This window comes from Diadema setosum, chromosome 2 (assembly GCF_964275005.1).
Source record: "Diadema setosum chromosome 2, eeDiaSeto1, whole genome shotgun sequence".
In the NCBI taxonomy this organism is placed as follows: Eukaryota; Metazoa; Echinodermata; class Echinoidea; order Diadematoida; family Diadematidae; genus Diadema; species Diadema setosum.
Window position 1 is genome coordinate 39959172 of NC_092686.1, and position 27347 is coordinate 39986518.

The window sequence follows — 27347 nt, forward strand, 5'->3', positions numbered from 1 at the left end:
TAGTTATCCTGGGGGTAGTTACCCAGGGGGTAGTTCTCCGGGGGGTAGTTATCCAGGGGGTAGTTATCCGGGGGGTAGTTATCCGGGGGGGGGGGGGGGTAGTCATCCAGGGGGTAGTTACCCAGGGGGTAGTTATCCGGGGGGTAGATGTCCTAGGGGTAATTGCCCTTGGGGGTAGTTGCCCTAGGAGGGTAGATGACCAGATGATAGTTGTCCTAGGGGGTAATGGCCCTGGAGGGTGATTGCCCTAGGAGGGTAGTTGTCCGGGGGGGGGGGGGGTAGTTGCCCTAAGGGGGAATAGACCTGGGGGTAATTATCCGGGTGGTAGTTATCCGGAGGGTAGTTGCCCAGGGGGTAAGTGCCCGGATACGACATTCAAAATCTTTGAGCTATGACCACAAAGCGCACCTTTTCATTTTCGTTTCACTTCATTTAAGGCCAAGTAAAAAAAGAAACCAGCTTCTCGTCCTCGCGCGCATTGATTTTGGCCGCCGCATTGATTTTTTTACTATTTACTATTTTCAAAATGGTGCTGAAAATACCAAGAAATTCATAATTCTCGTCCCAGCCCGCTCCCCGCCCGCATCGACTTTCAGTTGCCGCATCAACTTTTTTGATATTTACTAATTTTTCGGCCGCCGAAAAAAAAAATCGACAATTCACCTACCAATCGTGATATCTTATTTCTAATTACGCCTTGCGTCCTCTACTTAGTACAGGTGTAGCTTCTGTAGTGCGTATGTAATAACGCATGCATTTCGCACTGCGAGCTCGGCAAGAAGGAATGACCCACAAAGCAGTTGAACTGTATAGTAGTTGGGCCTGGGCTGTGATGTACAGCGCACTCGGTACATCGTAATGTAGACAGGACGTTGAGCACCTTCTGTAGGCTACATTTCTCTCGTGCTGTTGCCCGCTTCATGTGCTGCTAGATTGATTGCGCAATGTAACCACAAACCCCGTTATAACGAGGTCCGTGGGACCGGCGATATTACCTCGTTATAACCGGTACCTCGCTATAACCATACTCATCAAAAAGAGAGAATAAAGGGAGATTATTTGTGAATTAGACGAAGAAATAGAGGCTGAAATGATAAGTTAATTCTTTATTGTAATTCTTGTTAAGCTTTTTCTAAACACCAGCGCAAATATGGGGGCAAATATATAGGCCTAGAGTAACATACAGGCCTTGTTTACCGTAACTTGCTAGGTATTTTTACGCAGTTGGTGCCTAGCGGGAATGCGATGATTTCATGAATCATTTCGGCTGTAATCTTGTACACATGTACAATGTATGATCGTTGCGCCCAAATGGATTAAAAATGCGTTCTTTATTTTCTTCCGAAAATCTCTTCGCGTTTTGTACGACTGTTCTTGAAAATATGTGACAGGATTGAGTGTGGGAGGTTGCCATCCTGTTTACGCAAATCTGTACCAGATCTATTCAAACTAATAAATGCGTTTGTTTCTTTTTCTGATTTAGGTTAACATGCGTCATTCAACTTTAACTTTTTTTACGCTACTGTCACCTGGCGAGATCGCAATGATTTCAGAGTAACATACGTGCGTTGTTTACCGCTAACTTGCGAGGTATTTTACGCAGTTGGTGCCCAGCGGGAATTCAATAATTTCATGAATCATTTGGCTGTAATTTTATACAATGTATGATCGATGCGCTCGAAGGGATTAAAAATGCGTTCTTTATTTTCTTCTGAAAATCTTTTTGCGTTTTGTACATCCGTTCTTGAACTGTTGAATGCATTTGTTTCTAATTCCGAGCACCGATTAAGTAGGTTAACATGCGTTATTCAACAATTTTTACGCTACTGTCACCTGGCGAGATCGCGATGATTTCATTAATTATTTTGGCTTTAATCATACACACTCATATATTAAAATTATCATTCGTTAAATGATAATGAACAAATCCAGATCTATTCAAACTAATACATGCATTTGTTTCTTTTTCCGAGCACCAATTAAGTAGGTTAACATGCGTTATCTACATCAGTACATCCGACCACCTATCTGTTATAGTATGCTATTATATCCCTATAATCGCCCTAACATCGAACAAAAACTTTTACACAGTAAGCCTACCTTACACCGCCCGTGTCCCCCAGGCCGTACGCACGTACGCATGCACGCACGTAACCGGTCACCCGCCATGACTCTTCCTCTTTCCTGTTCGCCCTCCAACACGTTCAGACGTATTTCTCGATCGCTTGTGATAATCCGACCACATCGGCGGAATCCCTCAACAATCAGGCAAAATCTTTCCTTATTTTTACTCCTTGATTGTTGTCTCACAGCAGATCATTTTGTCATTTGTTACCGAGAAAGGGGTGAAATCGCGATTTTTATTTCGCTCCAAACCTCGGTGGTTTTTGCTTCGCGCTGCCCCATACGTTTGTATGGTGTGTGCACCGCGCCTCGGATCTCGCCACGCACTGGCGGGTTTTTTCCCCCTTTCTCGTCTTAGCCTACCTACAGTTCGGCTTCTTGTCGTTTCTTTTATGTTTTTCCTCCTCCCGTTCAGCATTTTTCGATCCTCACGGGAGTCTTTGGTGTTTTTCGACCTTTTTGATGTGGTTAGAAACACCGAGGATTCTTCGTAGGCTCTACGCCGCGAGTTAGTATCTCGTTCCCATAGTTAGCCTATGACTGGCCGTGTGTGGCCGTCGTTAGCCATTTTTAGACTATGACACGCCATTGGCGTCATTATTACCGATCGTTGACCTATGGCAAGCCCTTTGGCTATATATAGTCAACTTGTAGTCGTATGGCACGCCATTGGGGTCCTTATCATCGTTTGTAGACATTATGGCATGCCCTTTGGGACTATAATGCTCCTTGTCTTTGGGCTTTCGTCCCCAGACTCGGTTCTTTGCATGTTTCATGTGTGCCGTGCCCCCCTTAGGCCTTTATTGAGGTGATCCTCGCCTGTGGCGCGCCTCTGGGGCTTTATTTAATCTTACCCGTTAGGGGTTTTTGGGTGTTTTTCCCCCTTTTCGCACATGTCTCATGTCTCTTTGTTGTCCCACGGGTCTTTTTATGCTGAGCCTTCAACGATAATTTCTGTCTCCCCAGCTCGGCCCTAATTCCCGCCCCTTGTCTTGTACGCTTTTAAGCCTACTTTGACTTGGTTTTTGCGTTTCTTTACGCTCTCTTGTTTTACATACACTTTCTTGTAAAGATACTTGTATGTTTATTCATGTCTAAAAAATGTCATGTTGTTGCTAACTGAGTCCTCTTCTCTTTTATACAGGATGACTCTAAGATGCACATCTTGTCGCCGGGCCATTCCAGATTGGGACGCACATCCGGTTTGCGCCTTGCACCGCACGTGCTCCCGGTCTAGTCCTTGTCCTACGTGCTCCACTTGGTCAGACCCCTTGTGGGCCACGTTGGAGGCTTGGCTGTCCTCCCACCCCCCATACTTAGGGCTCCGGCCCTGGTTCCGTCTGTGGCCGCACGGCCGATGGACTCAGAGCTTTCTGCTCGGAACCCCCTCGTAGAGGGAGACTCTTTACCGGTCCTTGAACCGGAGGGGCTTGGATCCGGCTCCGCCAATCCGCCCCTTGAGATTCTCGCTTCTGAGGGAAGTGATTCGGGGGAGGAGGGTGGTCGCCCTTGGCGACCTGACCTGAGCTTGGTTGGCCTCTCTTCCCCCGGCCCTAGCCGGCCTATGGGGTTCGAGAGCGGTGGGGAGCCGCCACGAGCGTTTTCGCTCATGAGAGCCGCCCCCACCCCGCCCGCTCGCAGCCCTGCGGCTAGAGCGGCGTCCAGCCTCGGCCCTGCCCGTTCCCCACCACCCGGCCCTCCCAGGCCGGCGGCGGCGGGGTTCGGGAGTGGTGGTGCGTCAACTGCGGGTCCGCCCCGGCTGCCCACCACGCGGGTCCCCTCCTCCCTCCGACCCGGCCAGCATACCACGGTGCATAGCCCTAGGTTGGTAACTGCCCGTGCTCTTAGCAAGCCGGCACCTACCACCACCGGGACCCTCCCCAGCCCGCCCACTCGGGCGGCGCTGGTCGAGCCTCCCGCTCGGGACTGGCAGCTTTCGGCGGCGTCCTCGACCGGCACCCCACCGGCCTAACAGCCCTTAAGCTCGTCTCTTGGGACTCTGAAGAGGAAGAACAAGGCTAAGAAAAGGCCTTCCACGGCTCCTTCTGCCTCTCCCTCTTCCAGAAAGTCCAAAACCTCGGGCAAAAAGAAGAAGGCTCCTAAGGCTCAGCCCAGCGAAGCTGAACTCTTTGAGGTATTCAGCCGCTTCGCAGAGAGCCGAGGCTGGTCGCTCCCCGGCCTTCCGGCCGAATCGACCGCTGCTTCTTCAGTGCCCACGGCCCCGCCACCGCCACGCAGGGAGCTCATAGCCGGTACGAGCCGTGCTCCCGCGGCGTTAGGGGCTCCACCTGGGGAGGAAACCTTCCCGACCCAGGCGGAGAGCCTTCGACTGCACCGCCCGGTCCCGGCCGCTCCCAGTCAGTCTCCGGTGGCTACTACCCCTCCCGGTGGTCTACTCTTGCCGCCCCCTCGGCCCCCCCGCCCTGCCTCGGGCCTGGCGGCCCGCACCTTGTTGGGTGATAGCGCACTGCCAGCGGAGACTCTCTCCCCAGCACTGGCGCCTCCCCCTTTCCCGCCCCTCTCTGATCAGCTCGGGGTCCCTGCCTCAGAGTCTGACCCCTCTTCAGAGTGGGAGTCTATGTCCACCTCCTCGGCGGCGCCCTCCCTGATCGGGACTGAGGCCCCGCCTGGTTTGAAACACCTCAGTGAGGAGGCGGAAGCCTTGCTCTTCCGCTACTTGGAGGAGTTTTATACGGTCCGCCCGGACCCTGCGGAGCAACAGCCCCAGGCGTCCCGGCTCTTCCGAGGGGGATCGGGTACTCATCCCGGCATTCCCCTCACAGCTGACTTCAAGGATGAGTACGGGCGCATCGCTCGTGAACCGTCCCCCAGGGGTGGCCCTCCTGGTTTGAGAAGAGCGTTCACTTTTCAACTGGGCAACATGGCCCGTTTTCTGTCCCCGGAGACGCTATCCCCCGAGCTGCTTGCTCTAGGCGATTACGTCGGGAAGGTCAACCCCCTACACAGGCGCTCCTTCCTTGAAGAAGATAAAAGGTGGATGCATATGTCCATCTTGGCTAGGTCCACTATGCATCTGGCAGCGTATGCGGGTGCTCTGACCAATTTGGCTGTACAAGCGGACGACCTGCGGGTCTCTGCGGAAGACAGGCAGTTGCTTGATGCACTGCTTATGTCCATCTCGGAGCAACTGTGGAAACAGTCTACCCATGCAGCCTTGTACACGACTCGTCGTCGCAGGAACCTGGCTCTAGAAGCACTGGGTTTTTCAGCTAGACAGCGGGTTCAGCTGACCACTGACATGCCCTGCGAGGGCCCCTTTTCTGTTCTCAGGTCAGTTTGCCCCTCGGATCAGGGATGAGTTAGCAAGGTGCCAACAGGCCCGTGAATTGGCCACGCAGCTCAGATCCATCCAACCACGAGCCCCCCGACCCCGCGTAGCTGCTCGCCCGGCGGCGGCACCCCCCCCCCGCGTAACGGTCACCTTGCCTCTCCCTAAGCTGTCCCGCCGCTCCGGCCGTGGTCGCCGCAGTCACAGGGGTAGAGACAGACAGCGAGGATCAACCCGCCCGGCCGCTAAGGGCCGCGGCGGCTTTTGACTCCTTGCCTTGAGCGCTTCAGGCCCCCCCAGCTGGGGTAGGCGGCCGCCTGCAGGCCTTCCAGCCGGCCTGGGCGGCCATTACGGACGATGCCTTCATGCTCTCCGTTGTAGGCGGTGGCTTCTCCATCGAGCTCGCCACTCCCTTACCCGGAGGCGTCATCCGTCTCTCCCCCCCTCGCTTGCCTCCCCTCAGACGCCGAGGCATGGCACCCGAGATCGCCGCCCTGTTAGCGAAGGGGGCAGTGGAACTGATCCGCGACCACCCGCGGCTCTCCCTTTCTCCTACCTTTCTGGTCCCCAAGCGCTCGGGGAGCTTTCGCCTCATTCTCAACCTCAAGAGAATAAACAGGCACATCTGTACAGAGCATTTTTGAATGGAGACATTGGCGTCCATACTTCTTTGTCTCAGAAAAGGAGACTGGACAGTGTCCATAGATCTCCAGAGCCAGGCTGTGTTGATCCGCACGGACAATGTCACAGTGGCGGCATACATCAACAAACAGGGCGGCACGCACTCCTCACGCTTGAACGCCCTCGCTGCCACACTGTGGAGATGGTGCAGGCGCAGGGGGATCTTTCCCATTGCCTCGTATATACCCGGCAGGGACAACCTCATTGCGGACTTCCTGTCCCGGGGCCGGGTCCTCCCCTCCGAGTGGAGACTCAACCCGCGAATCATGAACCGACTGGTGAACCAGATGCCACCGCTGGAGGTGGATCTCTTCGCCTCGGAGCTGAATGCTCAGCTACCCAGGTACTGCACGAGAGTGCAGGACCCCGCAGCCTGGCAGCTGGACGCCTTCTCCTTCCGGTGGAAGGGATTCAGAGGCTATGCGTTCCCACCCTTTCCCCTCATTCCCCGCGTCCTGCGGAAGATAAGACGGGACCAGGCGACCATCCTCCTCATAGCCCCCTGGTGGCCAAGGAGGTCATGGTTTCTAGAGCTCACGAACCTGCTGGTGGGGAGCCCAAGGCTCCTTCCCGCTCGCCCAGATCTAATAGCGCAGCCGGTGTCGGGAGCTCTGCATCCCCGACCAAGCTCACTCCACCTGATTGCCTGGCCCTTATCAGGGAATCTGGTACTCAGGCGGGCTTGTCAGAACGAGCTGCTTCACTCGTTGCCCGCAGCCGGAGGGAATCCACCCGGGAGGCTTACAATTCCCGTTTGGCTGGATACTATTCCTGGTGCCAATCTCATGGGGTGGATCCCCGTTCAGCCCCTTTGAGAGATGCGGCGGACTTTTTGGTTTCCCTCTTTGTCAAAGGTTTAACCATCTCTACCATTCGGGAGTATCGCTCTGCCATCGCGGCAGTGCATACTGGTTTCGAGGATGGGTCCACTATATCTACTGCCCCTTCCCTCTCTGGCTTACTCCGCGCCTTCTTCTTGGAACGCCCCCCCGTCGAGGAGATTGCTCCCATCCTGGAGCCTTCCTTGTGTGCTAGAGGCGCTTGCCAGGTCGCCTTTCGAGCCCTTAGCCGAAGCCTCCCTTAGGGATTTAACCATCAAGACGGTTTTTCTCTTGGCTATCGCTTCTGGGCAGCGCCGTAGTGCGCTTCACGCCTTGTCTACCCTGCAGGGCCACATACGCTGGGAACGGGCTGGCGTGCGGCTAATCCCTAACCCTTCGTATGTGGCCAAAAATCAGACAGCAGCCTCCAGTCCGGTTGAGATCTTCATCCAACCTCTGGCCGCTCATTCCTCTATTGCAGAGGACAAAGTCTGGTGTCCGGTGCGGGCCCTGAAATATTACTGGGCCCGTACCAAGGACCGACGCTCCGGGGATCAACTCTTTGTAGTTACGAAGGAGCCCTTCTCTGCTGCCATATCGAAGTGGATTGTGGCCGCTATCAAAGCGGCTGGCCCAGAGGCTCTCTCCCCGGGCATAGCGCCCCGCGCTCATGACACTAGAGGGATCAGCGCTTCCTGGGCCCTATTCGCAGGAGTGTCGGTCGAGGAGATCCAAAAAGCAGCCTATTGGCGTTCTCCCAATTCGTTCATTTCTTTTTATCTTCGGGACGTTCCCGCTGCAGTGCCCTCCTTCTCTAGGGCAGCCCTTTTGTCAGCGGCGAAGTCCCGTTGATTACACCGCCTTACAGCCAAGCCTCCCTTGTTAGTCCGTGTCGGTCTAGCATACTATAACAGATAGGTGGTCGGATGTACTGATGTAGATCATGAGGATCAGGCGTGATCCTCTTATCTACGAGGTACATCGACCACCTATCTGTGTCCCCCCCCTCCTTCCCCTCGCCTCGCGGCGCGACTTGACTGTGTGTCCTGGTTGCGGGTGACCTGGTTATGTGGAACTGGAGGAAGAGTCATGGCGGGTGACCGGTTACGTGCGTGCATGCGTACGTGCGTACGGCCTGGGGGACACGGGCGGTGTAAGGTAGGCTTACTGTGTAAAAGTTTTTGTTCGATGTTAGGGCGATTATAGGGATATAATAGCATACTATAACAGATAGGTGGTCGATGTACCTCATAGATAAGAGGATCACGCCTGATCCTCATGATTCAACTATTTTTACTCTACTGTCACCTGGCAGGATCGCGATGATTTCACTAATTATTTCTGCTTTGATCATACACACTCATATTTAAATTATCATTTGTTAAATGATAATGAACAATTCCAGATCTATTCAAACTAATAAATGCGTTTACTTCTTTTTCTGAACACCGATTAAGTATAGGTTAACATGCGTTAATCAACTATTTTAACGCTACTGTCACCCGGCGGGATCAGGGCGATGATTTATTTCGGCTTTAATCATCCAAACTCATATTTGCTCAAAACCAGCAAAAGAACTGGAAGTCGGAACTAAAATTGGAAAGGATATAATGACGAGTTACAAACGCATTCCAATTGTCCATTTTTGGTCACAATTTTATTGTCGCTACATGAAAAGTTTTTGAATGCGTTATCTATTTTTTTTCTCGTTGCGCTGTGGTCAGACCTTTATCACGCACGCATTTCTCGCGAACAAGAAAATCAAATGATTATGTTTAATAATTTAGTAGGAACATCGGAAGGTGTTCCTGTGTCCTATCGCGTGATTAAGAAGAAAACATGGAAGGAACGGTTCTCTGCAAAACGGGAAAAGATGTGGATAGCGAGATTTCGGTTTCCAATGTTTCATTTGTCGCGTGTTTGAAAGCGGCAATTTGGTCAAGAAATGGAACCTTGTTATATCCGATGAAATTGCTTATGTTTTTCTTTATCATGATTTACCGAAATTGTCCTTGTTATAACCGGAATCTCGTTATAACCGAACACGTTAAAACCGATTCGTTCTGCCATTACACGCAAAGGAAAACGGGACTGACGCGATCACCTCGTTATAAGCGGTTCCTCGTTATAACCGAACTCGTTACGGGGTTTCACTATAGTAGAGGAGACCAGCCAGCCAGCATAGCATGCTGGAAAAAAAAAATCGTGGAGTGATGGAGAGAACCGATCTCAAGCGCACGTGTGCACAGCGAACGACTTTAAATAGTGAATATAGTATTCAACTGGTTCGTATTCTGTCTTCAGTAAAAAGGAAATCAGGTGGTTGTTTCACAGGGTTGATTGGCAGTACTGTCTGCGGCATTTTAAATCCTTGAGCGAATAAGTTTTCATATGAGAAAAGATCTAACTCAGTAAGTTTGTGTTGTGTTGAAAGGCAAAAATAATGCTATGCATTTCCAGAGATGGTTGGATTCATAGGTTCAACAAGTGATGCATAAATGTGTATATTTCATGTGAAAAAACGGGGTTTTTTTTTCCATACCCTTGATATGACTGAATGAATACAGTCACAGTGTAGTTAAATTGGTATACTTGTCATGCATAAACAGTATACGCAGATTTGGTATTAAATTGTGCATCACTCAAATGATAAGTGGTTTATATCACTGCTGCTTCTTGGTAGCACTGTAATGATGGCCATGGGAGAAATGAAGGGAGAATGTGACTTACCTTCACAGGTACATGTTTTACAACATATGTAGTTTTGGTATACAATCATTCATCATCCAAATGATGAGTGATTATCAAATGTCTTTTTAGAACATGAAGAAACATCTTTAAATGTTTAATGCTATAATGCCATATCAGTATCATTTTGACATCCATCTGCAATTATTGTACAAGCCAGTTTCCAGTTGAATGTGCTACAATTGTACTGTGAAGACATGCAGATACATACCAGCTGTGTGGACACAAAAAGTCACAAACACAAATGATAAATAAAGCAGTGTTTTGAATATCATGGAATTTATTTCAGTTGTACATTTGGTGAAAGACATGTTTTACACTTGTTTCAATTAATAGCACAATACATCAGAATTGCAAGTACACTGGTATCAGAAATGCCATTACAGCACTAAATACCAGTATTAAGATGGCCATTTTCCCTTCGACATCTGTAGTGGAAAGAAAAAGCAAATGTATTTCTGCATGCATGAAGTTTCATTTCAAGTATGGTACATATATCTATTTGTTTGAAAATGCACAGAGTGCAGGCAAGACATACACTTGGGACCTGGTCTCTCATATAACAGCTACCAGAGTGATATTTCATTTCGTAATTTGGATATAGAAAATAGTAAAGCCCTCTCTCGTTACCTTTCTCAGAATTACCGGACGAGAAACATATATTACTTTCATTTTGACAATCCTCTAAAAAATAATAAGATATCATGGACCTCCCTCATCGCCTTGCTCGAAAAACCCGGACGAGAAATTACTTTCTTTTTTTACTTGGCCTAATAGGTTTCCACACAAATCATATCTTTTGTTTGTTTGATTGTATAGATGTTTACGTTTTTTCATCTTAATACAGATTCAAAGTCTGAAGATGTCTTCAGTCCGGCTTTATACAGATCTTCACTATCCACCTTCGAGTGGAAGAAACTTTGCCCAGTGGGTGTGTACTATGCCACGTCTTTCGCTCTTCAGTGTATACAATGTATACTTACCCGACGAATTCTTCTCAACAGCCGCCACATCAGCGTCTTTATGTCAGGTATGTCACATCAGGCTTCGTAACGAGGTTTAAAAAAAAGACTATCGAAATATGTCTTCCGGAATACAGATTTGACCTTGACTTATATGTATCTTGATGCACAGTGTGAGTGGTCGTTAGCCGTCACTGTGAATGAATGACCTATCCAGAAATATCAATCCTAAAAATGATGAACACTAAAAGGTCCATGAGTTTAAAGCTTCATGCGATCAACGTTTTCGGAGGCAAATGTCTTTGTGTTCTTTGGCACATTATTAGGTACATAGGCTTCCGCATTGTGATTGTAGTGCTCTTCATAGGTTTTTTTTTTTTTTATTTATTTCACTATTTGTTTTCTTGGTTTATTGCTGCATTTTCTTTCTCCAAATACAATAAAAAACGAGATATGAAACTCGTCAGACTGACGAGTTAGGTGATACGCTTGGGGTTATCAGATGTCGGTCATCTGTGATCGACAAAGAAAAGAATGTGATATAGACACCTTGAAGTTATAATTGAGTTTGCATGCAAAACCGTTTCCCTAACCTCTCGGCCACGGGACATCCACGGAAATGGTAAGGCAAAAAAGAAATGTATAGATATTACAGGGAGAAAAGTCAATGCCCACTCAACCAACGTGGCCGCGTGAACATGTATTGCATTGTTAGACGGAAATGCGGCCTTGTAACTACTGATGTCGCTATGCCATTTCTGGCAACTTGGGAAAAATACGTGTCGTAAACATAAAACCTATAATCGGCTGGTTTTGATACCTTGCCTTTAATCACAATTTTCAGTGTGATGACGTCATCAAAGTACAAAACAATGATGTGGTCTTGAAAGACAATTGTTCAAAGTACAACACCTTCGTCGTCGTCATTACATATTATGATCAGTTTGACAAAGTCAGCCTGCAAAATTTTGCAGCAGTCGAAGCAATATGGTCTCCAACACAAAAAAGAGGGATATGGTGTGTGTGTGTGTCTGTGTGTGTGTATAGGTGCGTTTATATACGAATGTGATTTCTACATGGACGATATATGTAATACAAAATTGAAGAAAAAAAAAGTAAAATAGCTAAGTAATTTGTTTCGTGATCTTGTGGGGTTCGAACCCGCACGTGTGCAACCTCACGTCTCTGAGACGTCGCCTTTAACCACTCGGCCATACGTCTCGACGAGAAAAAAAAAAGAGGAACGTAAACTTATGTATGTGAAAGATGAATCAGGAATCGTTTTGTCCACATTCCATTCTCATTTTCAGTTTTAAACTGCAAAATTGTCAAACTAATAAGGAGATTTCAAAGAATAACATGCATGATTACTGCAGCTTATTGTCTCAGTTACCACACACTTAAGTTACAGAGGAAATGGAGCAAAATCATCTGAGATAAAGGTGCTTAAACGTTGTCAAGTTAATGCACATAAAAAAAAAAAATCACCTCCCATAGAGATAACACGTAAACTTGTCTGATTTTGAGTCTTTACCTTTAATAACAATTTGAAGTATGATGGTAAGTCTTCTTGAACCAAGAGTGTGGAACGCAAGCTTCTACGTGAAAGATGAATCATGACGATCACCCGTGACCGACACATCTTCAAAGGGATCAGTTATTAGAAGTGGAAGCCCTCGTGCCAAGCATATTGTCTCAGCAATTCCAAAGCAATGATACCCTTACATTTATGCATACCATAATTTCCCTCTGAAATCAATGGTAGGTATATTCATGTACAATTGCTTGCCTTGTCCATAAACTTTGCTTTACAAACTTTCAGTGAAACGTGTCATAACATAATTCTGTAACTCCATTAGCAGGGATTGACTTCATAAAGAAAGATATATCAAATTGAACGCTTAGCGCGTGTAACTAAGGGGGATTTTAGCCTGATGCTCTGTTCTTCACTGCTCAGATACCAACAACACTCATTACCTACGGCTACGTATAGAGAAACAGCCATGACGAAAATAAGTTATTCCTTTTCTTTGGCAGATAGACACACAACCCCTTTAAACCACACTATAATTGACATGGAGGGACATGAAAAAGTTCATTACTACTACTGAACAGTGATGCCTTCTACTCATGTGGCACAAGATACCTCTATAGCAACATAAAACCTGTCTACAACTCCGTTATTGCGTCAAACAATAACATCCTGGAATTTCAAAGAGATGAGCGAGACGCCATACACCTGGCCTAGAGTTAATTCATTCAGTTGCCATTCCTGCTCCAGTTGAGTTATGCAAATTATTTTCCGACCTGTCTTGTGACAATATAACAGGAACAAACGTAGAGAAAAGGAAAGGGAAAAGGAAAGGTGGCAAGCGGGGCACTGTACCAAGGGCAATTTAAACAATACGTATGATAAATGAAGCAAATCCAACCTAGAGCCTCCGACAAAAAAAAAAGAGGAACTTGAGCGACTGTGTGTCGTGGGGTAGTATAATTGATAAGATAATACGATAAATGACATCGATCGGAATAAAGCTGAACTGCCAAAAGAAACACAAAGAAAGAGAGAGAAAAAAATGATAGCGTCCTGCGGGTCTCGAACATCTCGTCCTAAGGTAGTGCATAATGACCATGCAGCGCGCTAAGTGACTATAAAGCCACACGGCTGTACCGAAGATTGGATGTGAAATTTATCTTTAATCTTTTTTTATTTATATATATATATTTATCTTAAATATTTATACCATATACAACATGAAAAAGTTCATTACTACTACTAAACAGTGATGCTTTCCATTCATGTGGCACAAGATACCTCTATAACAACATATAACCTGTCTACAACTTCGTTATTGGGTCAAACAATAACAACCTGGAATTTCAAAGAGATGAGCGAGACGCCATACACCTGGACTAGAGTTAATCAATTCAGCTCCCATTCCTGCAAGTTATTTAAACATACATGTTCCTACCTATCCTGTTACAGTATAACAATAACCAATGAAGAGAAAAGGAAAGAGCAAACGAAAGGTGGCAAGCGGGACACTGTAACAAGGGGCAATTTACAACATTAAGTGTGACAAAATTAATGAAGCAAACCCAATCTCCAAACTCCAATACAAAACAAGGGAAATAGAGCAGCCGTGTTCACGGGTTACGTACACTTGATAAAGTAATACGATAAATGACATCGGAGTAAAGCTGAACTGCCGAAAAAAAAAGAGAAAAAAAAGAAAGAACGGATAAAAGTCCTGCGGGAGTCGAACCTCTCGCCTTCCGGTATGGCGTTATGAACAACCAGCGCGCTAACCGATTATGCCACATGGCTGTCCTGAAGATCGAGTGCGAAACTTAAATCTAAATACTATCGTGACAGTGTTGACTTGTGATGGCGCTATTCAACTTCCCACAAGTGGCAGCGTGGATTCGATCAATATACAGTTGCAAAGAAAAATTGGGAATCGTTTCGTACAGATTGCATTCTCATTTTCAGTTTTAAATTGCAAAATTGTCAACCTGATGAGGAGATTTGAAAACATAAAATGCATGATTACTAAAGCTTGTTGTCTCAGCTACAACATATTTATGTTTCAGAGGAAATGGAGTAAAATCAGATGAGGTAAAGGTGCTTAAACGTCAAGTCAATGCATGGTTTTAAAAAAAATCACCTCCCATAGACATAACACGTAAACTTGTCTGATTTTGAGTCTTTACCCTTAATCACAATTTCTAGTATGATGACGTCATCATATTTCAAAACCATCACATGGCCTTGAAAGGCAAATGTTCAAAGTGCAACATATCTGAATTTGGGGTAATATTGAGCTTAAACAACAGAGATACGAGCAAATGAATGTCAGAAACAGTACCTCAAAAAAATCAATTCCACTTTTTTGATTTAAAATGACGATATGATGACGTCATCGCGTATTCCTGGCAATACTGATACTTGGAATGTTACTTACAATTCATATACTTTTGTAATATGCAATAGAAATATAGGGTCAACAGACGATTTAAAGAGCTATGGCGAAATAAACAAAGACATGTTTTTTCACTATATTTGCAGAAAGACGCGCACGCGGAATTTCAACTTTGACGCCAGTGCATTCCTTTATTATAGGTCAACATCGATCGGAAATCAATGGATATTATTACTCAAAGTATCAGGAATCCAAATCAGTCAAAAAAATTGCATTTTCATGTTGCTTACGGGCTCTGCGCGCGAAATTGCGCGGACGGACGCGCACGCGAGAAAATGTTTGAAACGCTTAAAATTGTCTGAAACTTCGAGATTTCCCATTGGGAAGTCGTTTTGAGCCTTTTAAAATTTTGACGCGCGCTTACGCGCGCGTAATGATGACCTGTGTAACTAGCGTTAAAAAGTAAGATAGAGCGTGACCTGAACTTCATGTCCACCGAAAATGATACAGAAATGACATCTAGTTATGAAGTTATGATCGATCATGTGACAAGGTCCGAAAATCACAAAATGGCGCCAAGATGACGTCATAGATATGTAACTGTCATGAAAACCTTATTGTGGCTAGATTTTGTCATGAGACATGTTGACTGAAAATGTCATGTTATTTCGTAATGTCATTCTTGAGATATTGACGACACAAAATTGTCCAGAAAGAAAGAAGAATAAAAAACGAGATATGAAACTCGTCACGCTGACGAGTTAGGTGATACGCTTGGGGTCATCAGGTGTCGGTCATCTGTGATCGACAAAGAAAAGAATGTGATATAGGCACCTTGAAGTTATATTGAGCGTGCATGCAAAACCGTTTCTCTAATCACTCGGCCACGGGACATCCCCGGACATGGTAAGGCAAAAAAGAAATGTATGGATATTACAGGGGGAAAAAGTCAATGCCCACTCAACAATCGTGGCCGCGTGAACATGTATTGCATTGCTAGACGGAAATGCGGCCTTGTAACGACTGATGTCGCTATGCCATTTCTGGCAACTTGGGAAAAATACGCGCCGTAGACATAAAGCCTATAATCGGCTAGTTTTGATACCTTGCCTTTAATCACAATTTTCAGTGTGATGACGTCATCAAAGTACAAAACAATGACATGGTCTTGAAAGACAATTGTTCAAAGTACAACACCTCCGTCGTCGTCATTACATACTATGATCGGTTTGACAAAGTCAGCCTACAAAATTGTGCAGCAGTCGAAGCAATGTGGTCTCCAACACAAAAAAAAAGGGATATGGTGTGTGTGTGTGTGTGTGTATAGGTGCGTTTATACGAACGTGATTTCTACATGGACGAATATGTAATACAAAATTGAAGAAAAAAAGTAAAATAGCTAAGTGTTTTGTTTCGTGATCTTTTGGGGTTCGAACCCGCAACCTCACGTCTCTGAGACGTCGCCTTTAACCACTCGGCCATACGTCTCGGCGAGAAAATATGAGGAACGTAAACTTATGTATGTGAAAGCTGAATCGGGAATCGTTTTGTCCACATTCCATTCTCATTTTCAGCTTTAAACTGCAAAATTGTCAACCTGATGATAGGATTTCAAAAAATAAAATGCATGATTACTAAAGCTTATTGTCTCAGCTACAACATACTTAAGTTTCAGAAGAAATGAAGCAAAATCAGCTGAGATAAAGGTGCTTAAACGTTGTCAAGTCAATGCATGGTTTGAAAAAAAATCACCTCCCATTGACATAACACGTAGTATGGTCCGATTTTGCATCTTTACCTTTAATCACAATTTAAGGTATGATGACGTCATCAAATTTCATAACCATGACATGGACTCAAAAGGCAAATGTTCAAAGTACAACATATCTGAATTTGGGATAATATTGAGCTTAAACAACAGAGATACGAGCAAATGAATGTCAGAAACAGTACCTCAAAAAATTAATTCCACTTTTTTGATTTCAGATGATGATATGATGACGTCATAATGTATTTAGGGAAATATTGATACTTGAAACGTTATTTTCAATTCATATGCTTTTGTAATATGCAATAAAAACTAGGGTCACCTGACGTTTTAAAGAGCTATGGCGAAATAAACAAAGACATGTTTTTCGCTATATTTCCACATAGACGCGCACACGAAATTTCAACTTTGACGCCAGCGCATTCCTTTGTTATAGGTCAAAATTGATCGGAAATCAATGGATATTGTTACCTAATGTATCAGGAATCCAAATCTGTCAAAAAATGTGCATTTTCATGTTGCTTACGCGCACTGCGCGCGGAAATGCGAGGACTGACGCGAACGCGCGGAACGCTTAAAATTGTCTGAAACTTCGAGATTTCCCATTGGGAAGTCGTTTTGAGCCTTTTAAAAGTTTGACGCGCGCTAATGCGCGCGTAATGATGTCCTAGGTAATTAGCATTAGAAAGTAAGATAGAGCGTGACCTGAACTTTATGTTCAATGAAAATGATACAGAAATGACCTTTAGTTATGAAGTTATGATCGATCATGTAACATGGTCCGAAAATCACAAAATGGCGCCTAGATGACGTCATAGATATGTTACTGTCATGAAAACCTTATTGTGGCTAGATGTTGTCATGAGACATGTTGACTGAAAATGTCATGTTATTCCGTCATGTCAATGTTGAGATATTCACGACACAAAATGTGCCAGAAAGAAAGAAGAACGAGATATGAAACTCGTCAAGCTGACGAGTTAGGTGATACGCTTGGGGTCATCAGGTGTCGGTCATCTGTGATCGACAAAGAAAAGAATGTGATATAGGCACCTTGAAGTTATATTGAGCGTGCATGCAAAACCGTTTCTCTAACCACTCGGCCACGGGACATCCCCGGACATGGTAAGGCAAAAAAGAAATGTATGGATATTACAGGGGGAAAAAGTCAATGCCCACTCAACAATCGTGGCCGCGTGAACATGTATTGCATTGCTAGACGGAAATGCGGCCTTGTAACGACTGATGTCGCTATGCCATTTCTGGCAACTTGGGAAAAATACGCGCCGTAGACATAAAGCCTATAATCGGCTAGTTTTGATACCTTGCCGTTAATCACAATTTTCAGTGTGATGACGTCATCAAAGTACAAAACAATGACATGGTCTTGAAAGACAATTGTTCAAAGTACAACACCTCCGTCGTCGTCATTACATACTATGATCGGTTTGACAAAGTCAGCCTACAAAATTGTGCAGCAGTCGAAGCAATGTGGTCTCCAACACAAAAAAAAGGGATATGGTGTGTGTGTGTGTGTGTATAGGTGCGTTTATACGAACGTGATTTCTACATGGACGAATATGTAATACAAAATTGAAGAAAAAAAGTAAAATAGCTAAGTGTTTTGTTTCGTGATCTTGTGGGGTTCGAACCCGCAACCTCACGTCTCTGAGACGTCGCCTTTAACCACTCGGCCATACGTCTCGGCGAGAAAATATGAGGAACGTAAACTTATGTATGTGAAAGCTGAATCGGGAATCGTTTTGTCCACATTCCATTCTCATTTTCAGTTTTAAACTGCAAAATTGTCAACCTGATGATAGGATTTCAAAAAATAAAATGCATGATTACTAAAGCTTATTGTCTCAGCTACAACATACTTAAGTTTCAGAAGAAATGAAGCAAAATCAGCTGAGATAAAGGTGCTTAAACGTTGTCAAGTCAATGCATGGTTTGAAAAAAAAATCACCTCCCATTGACATAACACGTAGTATGGTCCGATTTTGCATCTTTACCTTTAATCACAATTTAAGGTATGATGACGTCATCAAATTTCATAACCATGACATGGACTCAAAAGGCAAATGTTCAAAGTACAACATATCTGAATTTGGGATAATATTGAGCTTAAACAACAGAGATACGAGCAAATGAATGTCAGAAACAGTACCTCAAAAAATTAATTCCACTTTTTTGATTTCAGATGATGATATGATGACGTCATAATGTTTTTAGGGAAATATTGATACTTGAAACGTTATTTTCAATTCATATGCTTTTGTAATATGCAATAAAAACATAGGGTCACCTGACGTTTTAAAGAGCTATGGCGAAATAAACAAAGACATGTTTTTCGCTATATTTCCACATAGACGCGCACACGAAATTTCAACTTTGACGCCAGCGCATTCCTTTGTTATAGGTCGAAATTGATCGGAAATCAATGGATACTGTTACCTAATGTATCAGGAATCCAAATCTGTCAAAAAATGTGCATTTTCATGTTGCTTACGCGCACTGTGCGCGGAAATACGCGGACGGACGCGAACGCGCGGAACGCTTAAAATTGTCTGAAACTTCGAGATTTCCCATTGGGAAGTCGTTTTGAGCCTTTTAAAAGTTTGACGCGCGCTAATGCGCGCGTAATGATGTCCTAGGTAATTAGCATTAAAAAGTAAGATAGAGCGTGACCTGAACTTTATGTTCAATGAAAATGATACAGAAATGACCTTTAGTTATGAAGTTATGATCGATCATGTAACATGGTCCGAAAATCACAAAATGGCGCCTAGATGACGTCATAGATATGTTACTGTCATGAAAACCTTATTGTGGCTAGATGTTGTCATGAGACATGTTGACTGAAAATGTCATGTTATTCCGTCATGTCAATGTTGAGATATTCACGACACAAAATGTGCCAGAAAGAAAGAAGAATAACGAGACATGAAACTCGTCACTTTAAAGACGAGTTAGGTGATACGCTTTGGGTCATCAGATATCGGTCACCAGTGATTGACAACGAAACAATTAAATATAGCGACTTTAAGTTATATTTCTGCAATAATATTTTAGCAAAGTCGATTTTTTTGGACCTTCATTATTCAGATCATATTGTTAGTAACAATGCAAACCACATGGAAGGTCCTGTACGTGTGTCTGCGTGTGCAAGTAGGCCCAAGTAGATTAACAGGTTTTCTTAGTACAGTGTATCTCTACGATGACGAACAAATGTGACAGTGCACCTCAAAACAAACAAAAAGTCGCCAGATATGAATTTTTAGTTAAGACCATATTCTGAAAGACCAGACTTTAAGCTTTAAAATGATGTATAACTCAGATCAAATGAACTCTCCTAACCCATCTAAATATTGGAAAGAAAGCACAAACTCAGGAAAAGTGTAAACTGAGAAAAGAGGCTCTGAAGTACAGTGTCTATTCAAGCGCTTAATCTTTACCAAACCGTGCTGGCTGTGCGATGAATGGGACAAAAAACAGGAAGTAAACCACCAGAGTAACAACAATGAAGAGATTATCAGATTAAACTGAAATTCAGCATGCCTCATTAACACATTCTGTCCATAATTAATGCCAGCTTTGAAAGCAGTAGCACTATCCTTTCAAAAGTTATTAGAGTTGAAAGTGAAGAGTGTGGACAAGGTTTTTCAGAAATGAAAAGGGGATTCGAAAGACGCACCTAATCACACTATTCTGCCAAAAATGTTCGAGATAAATTGCTAAAAAACACACTTTCCTGCCCGTGTTATGATACCAAATTTTAGCATAATGTAAAAGAAGACCCGCTCTTTCAGAAAATATGAAAAAGTCAAGTTCGGCTAGGTTGACCCATTTCACTTATTTTCAGTCCTCACGCAAAATCAGTGTGTGCGACTTTATGTTCGTTTTGAGGTGCACGGTCACAAATATAAACACGAACAAATTGAAACACGTCAATACAGTGTTCTAAAGATCGTCTTGACTTTAATAGTGGTCTTTTAAAAATATGAACTCTAGCCCTTATTTCCATAACCAAAACTGCTATATCGAATCTTGTCATTAATATGATCAGTTTGGAGAGCTCTTAAAGCTACAAGCCTGTAAAATTTTCCAGCAATTAAGCAATGAATCATCCAATCCAAAACAAAGGAAAATACAGCGAGTGCGTGTCTTTACAGAATGGGATTTATACCCGGACGAAATATGGTGCTATATTGTACTAGTAACTACTTGCTGACTTATTTTAAGGGCTCTGCTGGTTGAGTATCCATGTTTAGCTAAATGAATTGTAATTTGGCGATAAACAAAAATTCCCACGAGCAACAGAAACACTCTAACCTCCGATATAAAATAAGGGAAATTGCGTGTTTGTGTTCGTGGGGATGTGTATACTTGAGGAAATAGTGAAACAAATGACATAGGAGTGAAGCTGAACTGCCTAAGAAAAAAAGGAAAAATAAAGAAAGCCCTTGCAGCTACAAGCCTGTGAAATTTTCCGGCAGAAAAAGCAATGAAACGTCCAAAAACAAAACAGAGGCAAATAGAGAGAGTGTGTGTTTGTTTACATGACAATATGATTTGTACCTAGACGAAAGCGGCATTACCTCAACTAAAATAAAGAAAGAGACATAGCTTCTAACCACGTAACTAAATGGTAAGTCTTTTCGAACCAAGAGTGTGGAACGTAAGATGAATCATGACGATCACCCGTGACCGACACATCTTCAAAGGGAACAGTTAGAAGTGGAAGGAGTGTCAAGCATATTGTCTCAACAAAGCAATGAGACAATGACATTTAGGCATTCCATAATTTCGCTCTAAAATCAATGGTATTAATCATGTAGGCCTACCATTGCTTGCATAGTCCATAAACTTTGCTTTACAAACTTTCAGTGAAACGTGTCATAACATAACTATGTAACTCCATTAGCAGTGACTACTAGATAAACAAAGATATATCAAAATGAACGCTTAGCACGTATAACTCAGGGGATTATAACCTGATACTCTGCTCTTCGCTGCTCAGATGGCAACAACACTCATCACCTACGGCTGCGTATAGAGAAACAGCCATTACTTAAATAACAGTTTTGCCTTTTATTTGGCAGATCGACACACAACCCCTTTAAACACACTGTAATTGTCACGGAGGGACATGAAAGAACTCTTCATTAATACTAAACAGCATATGCATTCCACTCATGTGGCGCAAGATACCTCTAAAGCAACATAAAGCCTGTCTACAACTCCGTTATTGGGTCAAACAATACAGTACGAAATATCACAGAGATGAGCGAGACGGTATACACCTGGCTTAGAGTAAATCAATTCAGTTCTTTTTCCCACTCAAGTTGAAGTATTTATATAAATGCATAAATCCCCACCTTCAGTATAACAAAACAAACGTAGCGAAAAGGGAAGAGAAGACGAGAGCTGGCAAAAATATACTGCACAACTGCAATTTATAACCTTTTGTGTGACAAGTGAAGCAAAATGTATTAGATGTTATAGCAGTTGTTTTTTTAGCATAAACAGACAAATAGAGGACATGAGACACATTCGTGAAGTCCTATTCTTTATACAGTCCCACATAATTCAGATGAAATTGTTTCTGTCATGCAACCATGTGAACATTTCATGCGTGTGTCGGCGTGGGCAAGTAAGTCGATCAGACAGGATATGTAAATGAATATTTACCAATAGGTCTTTATACTGTTAAAAAACAGAAATCAAACATGGCGATAAGGTCTTTTAAGGGTCACCTTCACATTTACATGTGTATTTTCAAGTCGAAATTTCCAGTCGAAGCGCTTTGGTCTCCAACACAAAACAAAGGGATATTGTGTGTGTGTGCGTATAGGTGCGGTTACATGCGAACGTGATTTCTGCATAGGTGAAGGTGTAGTACTCCATTGAAGAAAAAAGTAAAAAAAAAAGTAAGTATTTTGTTTCGTGCTCTTGTGGGGTTCGAACCCGCAACCTCACGTCTCTGAAACGTCGCCTTTAACCACTCGGCCATACGTCTCGACGAGAAAACATGAGGAACGTAAAGTTATGTATGTCAAAGATGATTCAGTAATCGTCTGGTCGACATTCCATTCTCATTTTCAGTTTTAAACTGCAAAATTATCAACCTGATGAGATTTGCAAAAATAAAATGCGTGATTTCTGCAGCTTATTGTCTCAGCTACAACATACTATAGATTCAGAGGAAATAAAGCAAAATCAGCTGAGATAAAGGTGCTTAAACGTTGTCAAGGCAATGCATGGTTTAAAAAAAAATCACCTCCCATTGACATAACACGTAAACTTGTCCGATTTTGCGTCTTTACCTTTAATCGCAATTTGAAGTGTGATGGTAAGTCTTCTCGAACTAAGAGTGTGGAACGTAAGCTTCTACGTGAAAGATGAATCATGACGATCACCCGTGACCGACAAATCTTCAAAGGGATCAGCTATTAGAAGTGGAAGCCCTCGTGCCAAGCATATTGTCTCACCAATTCCAAAGCAGTGATACTCTTACATTTAGGTATAACATAATTTCCCTCTGAAATCAATGGTATTATTTATGTACAATTGCTTGCCTTGTCCATAAACTTTGCCTTACAAACTTTCAGTGAAACGTGTCATAACATAATTCTGTAACTCCATTAGCAGTGATTGACTACATAAATAAAGATATATGACATTGAACGCTTAGCGCGTATAACTAAGGGGGATTTTAGCCTGACGCTCTGTTCTTCACTGCTCAGATACCAACAACACTCACCACATACGGCTACGTATAGAGAAACAGCCATGGCGAAAATAAGGTTTTCCTTTTCTTTGGCAGATAGACGCACAACCCCTTTAAACACACTATAATTGACATGGAGGGACATGAAAAAGTTCATTACTACTACTGAGCAGTGATGCCTTGTACTCATGTGGCACAAGATACCTCTATAGCAACATAAAACCTGTCTACAATTCCGTTATTAGGTCAAACAATAACAACCTGGAATTTCAAAGAGATGAGCGAGACGCCGTTATACACCTGGCCTAGAGTTAATTCATTCAGTTGCCATTCCTGCTCCAGTTGAGTTATGTAAATTATTTTCCGACCTGTCTTGTGCAGTGTAACAGGAACAAACGTAGAGAAAAGGAAAGAGAAACGAAAGGTGGCAAGCGGGGCACTGTATACCAAGGGCAATTTACAACATTACGTATGATAAATAAAGCAAATACAACCTCCAGCCTCCGACAAAAAAAAAAATGGAACTTGAGTGACTGTGTCTCGTGGGGTAGTTATATACTTGATAAGATAATACGATAAATGACATCGGAATAAAGCAGAACTGCCAAAAGAAAAACAAAGAAAGAGAGAGAGAAAAAATAATAGCGTCCTGCGGGTCTCGAACATCTCGTCCTAAGGTAGTGCATAATGACAATGCAGCGGGCTAAGCGACTATAAAGCCACACGGCTGTCCCGAAGATTGGATGTGAAATTCATAACTTAATATCATTTACAACATGAAAAAGTTCATTACTACTACTAAACAGTGATGCCTTCCACTCATGTGGCATAAGATACCTCTATAGAAACATAAAACCTGTCTACAATTCCGTAATTGGGTCAAACAATAACAACCTGGAATTTCAAAGATATGAGCGAGGCGCCATACACCTGGACTAGAATTAATCAATTCAGCTCCCATTCCTGCCAGTTATCTAAACGTACATGTTCCTACCTATCCTGTTACAATATAACAATAACCAATGAAGAGAAAAGGAAAGAGCAAACGAAAGGTGGCAAGCGGGACACTGTAACAAGGGGCAATTTACAACATTAAGTGTGACAAAATTAATGAAGCAAACCCAATCTCCAAACTCCAATACAAAACAATTAAGGGAAATAGAGCAGCCGTGTTCACGGCTTACGTATACTTGATAAAATAATACGATAAATGACATCGAGTAAAGCTGAACAGCCGAAAAAAAAAAAGAAAAAAAGGGAAAAGTCCTGCGGGAGTCGAACTTCTCGCCTTCCCGTATGGCGTTATGAACACCCAGCGCGCTAAGCGATTACGCCAAATGGCTGTCCTGAAGATCGTTTGCGAAACTTAAATTTTTAATTATACAATCGTGACTGTTGACGGAGATGGCGCTATTCAACTTCCCACAAGTGGCCGCGTGGATTCGACCAATATACAGTTGCAAACAACGATCGCCAATCGTTCCGTACAGATTGCATTCTCATTTTCAGTTTTTAACTACAAAATTGTCGATCTCATGAGGAGATTTTAAAATATAAAATGCATGATGACTGCAGCTTATTGTCTGAGCTACAACATACATAAGTTTCAGAGGAAATGGAGCAAAATCAGCTGAGATAAAGGTGCTTAAACGTTGTCAAGTCAATGCATGGTCTAAAAAAAAATCACCTCCCATAGACAATACACGTAAATTTGTCCGATTTTGAGTCTTTACCTTTAATCACAATTTAAGGTATGATGATGTCATCAAATTTCAAAACCATGACATGGACTTGAAAGGCAAATGTTCAAAGTAAAACATATCTGAATTTGGGATAATATTGAGCTTAAACAAGAGAGATACGAGGAAATGAATGTCAGAAACAGTACCTCAAAAAAATTAATTCCACTTTTTTGATTTCAGATGATGATATGATGACGTCATAATGTATTTCGGGAAATATTGATGCTTGAAATGTTATTTCCAATTCATATGCTTTTGTAATATGCAATAAAAACATAGGGTCACCCTGCGTTTTAAAGAGCTATGGCGAAATAAACAAAGACATGTTTTTCGCTATATTTCCACATAGACGCGCACACGAAATTTCAACTTTGACGCCAGCGCATTCCTTTGTTATAAGTCAAAATTGATCGGAAATCATTGGATATTGTTACTTAATGTATCAGGAATCCAAATCTGTCAAAACAATTGCATTTTCATGTTGCTTACGCGCACTGCGCGCGAAAATGCGCGGACGGACGCCTACGCGCGGAACGCTTAAAATTGTCTGAAACTTCGAGATTTCCCATTGGAAAGTTGTTTTGAGCCTTTTAAAAGTTTGATGCGCGCGTACGCGCGCGTAATGATGTCCTAGGTAATTAGCATTAAAATGTAAGATAGAGCGTGACCTAAACTTAATGTCCACAGAAAATGATACAGAAATGACCTTTAGTTATGAAGTTATGATCGATCATGTAACATGGTCCGAAAATCACAAAATGGCGCCTAGATGACGTCATAGATATGTTACTGTCATGAAAACCTTATTGTGGCTAGATTTTGTCGTGAGACATGTTCCCTGAAAATGTCATGTTATTCCGTAATGTCATTCTTGAGATATTGATGACACAAAATTGTCCAGAAAGAAAGAAGAATAAAAAGAAACGAGACATGAAACTCGTCACTTTAAAGACGAGTTAGGTGATACGCTTTGGGTCATCAGATATCGGTCACCAGTGATTGACAACGAAACAATTAAATATAGCGACTTTAAGTTATATTTCTGCAATAATATTTTAGCAAAGTCGATTTTTTTTGGACCTTCATTATTCAGATCATATTGTTAGTAACAATGCAAACCACATGGAAAGTCCTGTACGTGTGTCTGCGTGTGCAAGTAGGCCCAAGTAGATTAACAGGTTTTCTTAGTACAGTGTATCTCTACGATGACGAACAAATATAAACACGAACAAATTGAAACACGTCAATACAGTGTTCTAAAGATCGTCTTGACTTTAATAGTGGTCTTTTAAAAATATGAACTCTAGCCCTTATTTCCATAACCAAAACTGCTATATCGAATCTTGTCATTAATATGATCAGTTTGGAGAGCTCTTAAAGCTACAAGCCTGTAAAATTTTCCAGCAATTAAGCAATGAATCATCCAATCCAAAACAAAGGAAAATACAGCGAGTGCGTGTCTTTACAGAATGGGATTTATACCCGGACGAAATATGGTGCTATATTGTACTAGTAACTACTTGCTGACTTATTTTAAGGGCTCTGCTGGTTGAGTATCCATGTTTAGCTAAATGAATTGTAATTTGGCGATAAACAAAAATTCCCACGAGCAACAGAAACACTCTAACCTCCGATATAAAATAAGGGAAATTGCGTGTTTGTGTTCGTGGGGACGTGTATACTTGAGGAAATAGTGAAACAAATCACATAGGAGTGAAGCTGAACTGCCTAAGAAAAAAAGGAAAAATAAAGAAAGCCCTTGCAGCTACAAGCCTGTGAAATTTTCCGGCAGAAAAAGCAATGAAACGTCCAAAAACAAAACAGAGGCAAATAGAGAGAGTGTGTGTTTGTTTACATGACAATATGATTTGTACCTAGACGAAAGCGGCATTACCTCAACTAAAATAAAGAAAGAGACATAGCTTCTAACCACGTAACTAAATGGTAAGTCTTTTCGAACCAAGAGTGTGGAACGTAAGATGAATCATGACGATCACCCGTGACCGACACATCTTCAAAGGGAACAGTTAGAAGTGGAAGGAGTGTCAAGCATATTGTCTCAACAAAGCAATGAGACAATGACATTTAGGCATTCCATAATTTCGCTCTAAAATCAATGGTATTAATCATGTAGGCCTACCATTGCTTGCATAGTCCATAAACTTTGCTTTACAAACTTTCAGTGAAACGTGTCATAACATAACTATGTAACTCCATTAGCAGTGACTACTAGATAAACAAAGATATATCAAAATGAACGCTTAGCACATATAACTCAGGGGATTATAACCTGATACTCTGCTCTTCACTGCTCAGATGGCAACAACACTCATCACCTACGGCTGCGTATAGAGAAACAGCCATTACTTAAATAACAGTTTTGCCTTTTATTTGGCAGATCGACACACAACCCCTTTAAACACACTGTAATTGGCACGGAGGGACATGAAAGAACTCTTCATTAATACTAAACAGCATATGCATTCCACTCATGTGGCGCAAGATACCTCTAAAGCAACATAAAGCCTGTCTACAACTCCGTTATTGGGTCAAACA

At 42.9% G+C, this 27347-nt stretch overlaps 1 protein-coding gene across 1 annotated transcript in view; it reads left to right on the top strand.

The window, feature by feature from the left end:
- Positions 1–27347, top strand: part of LOC140245014 (uncharacterized) — a 218922-nt gene that overhangs the window by 54901 nt on the left and 136674 nt on the right. Inside the window, exon 6 of the mRNA XM_072324607.1 lies at positions 10511–10693. Coding sequence (XP_072180708.1) covers positions 10511–10693 — 183 coding nt within the window. The remainder of the gene's footprint in view (positions 1–10510; positions 10694–27347) is intronic.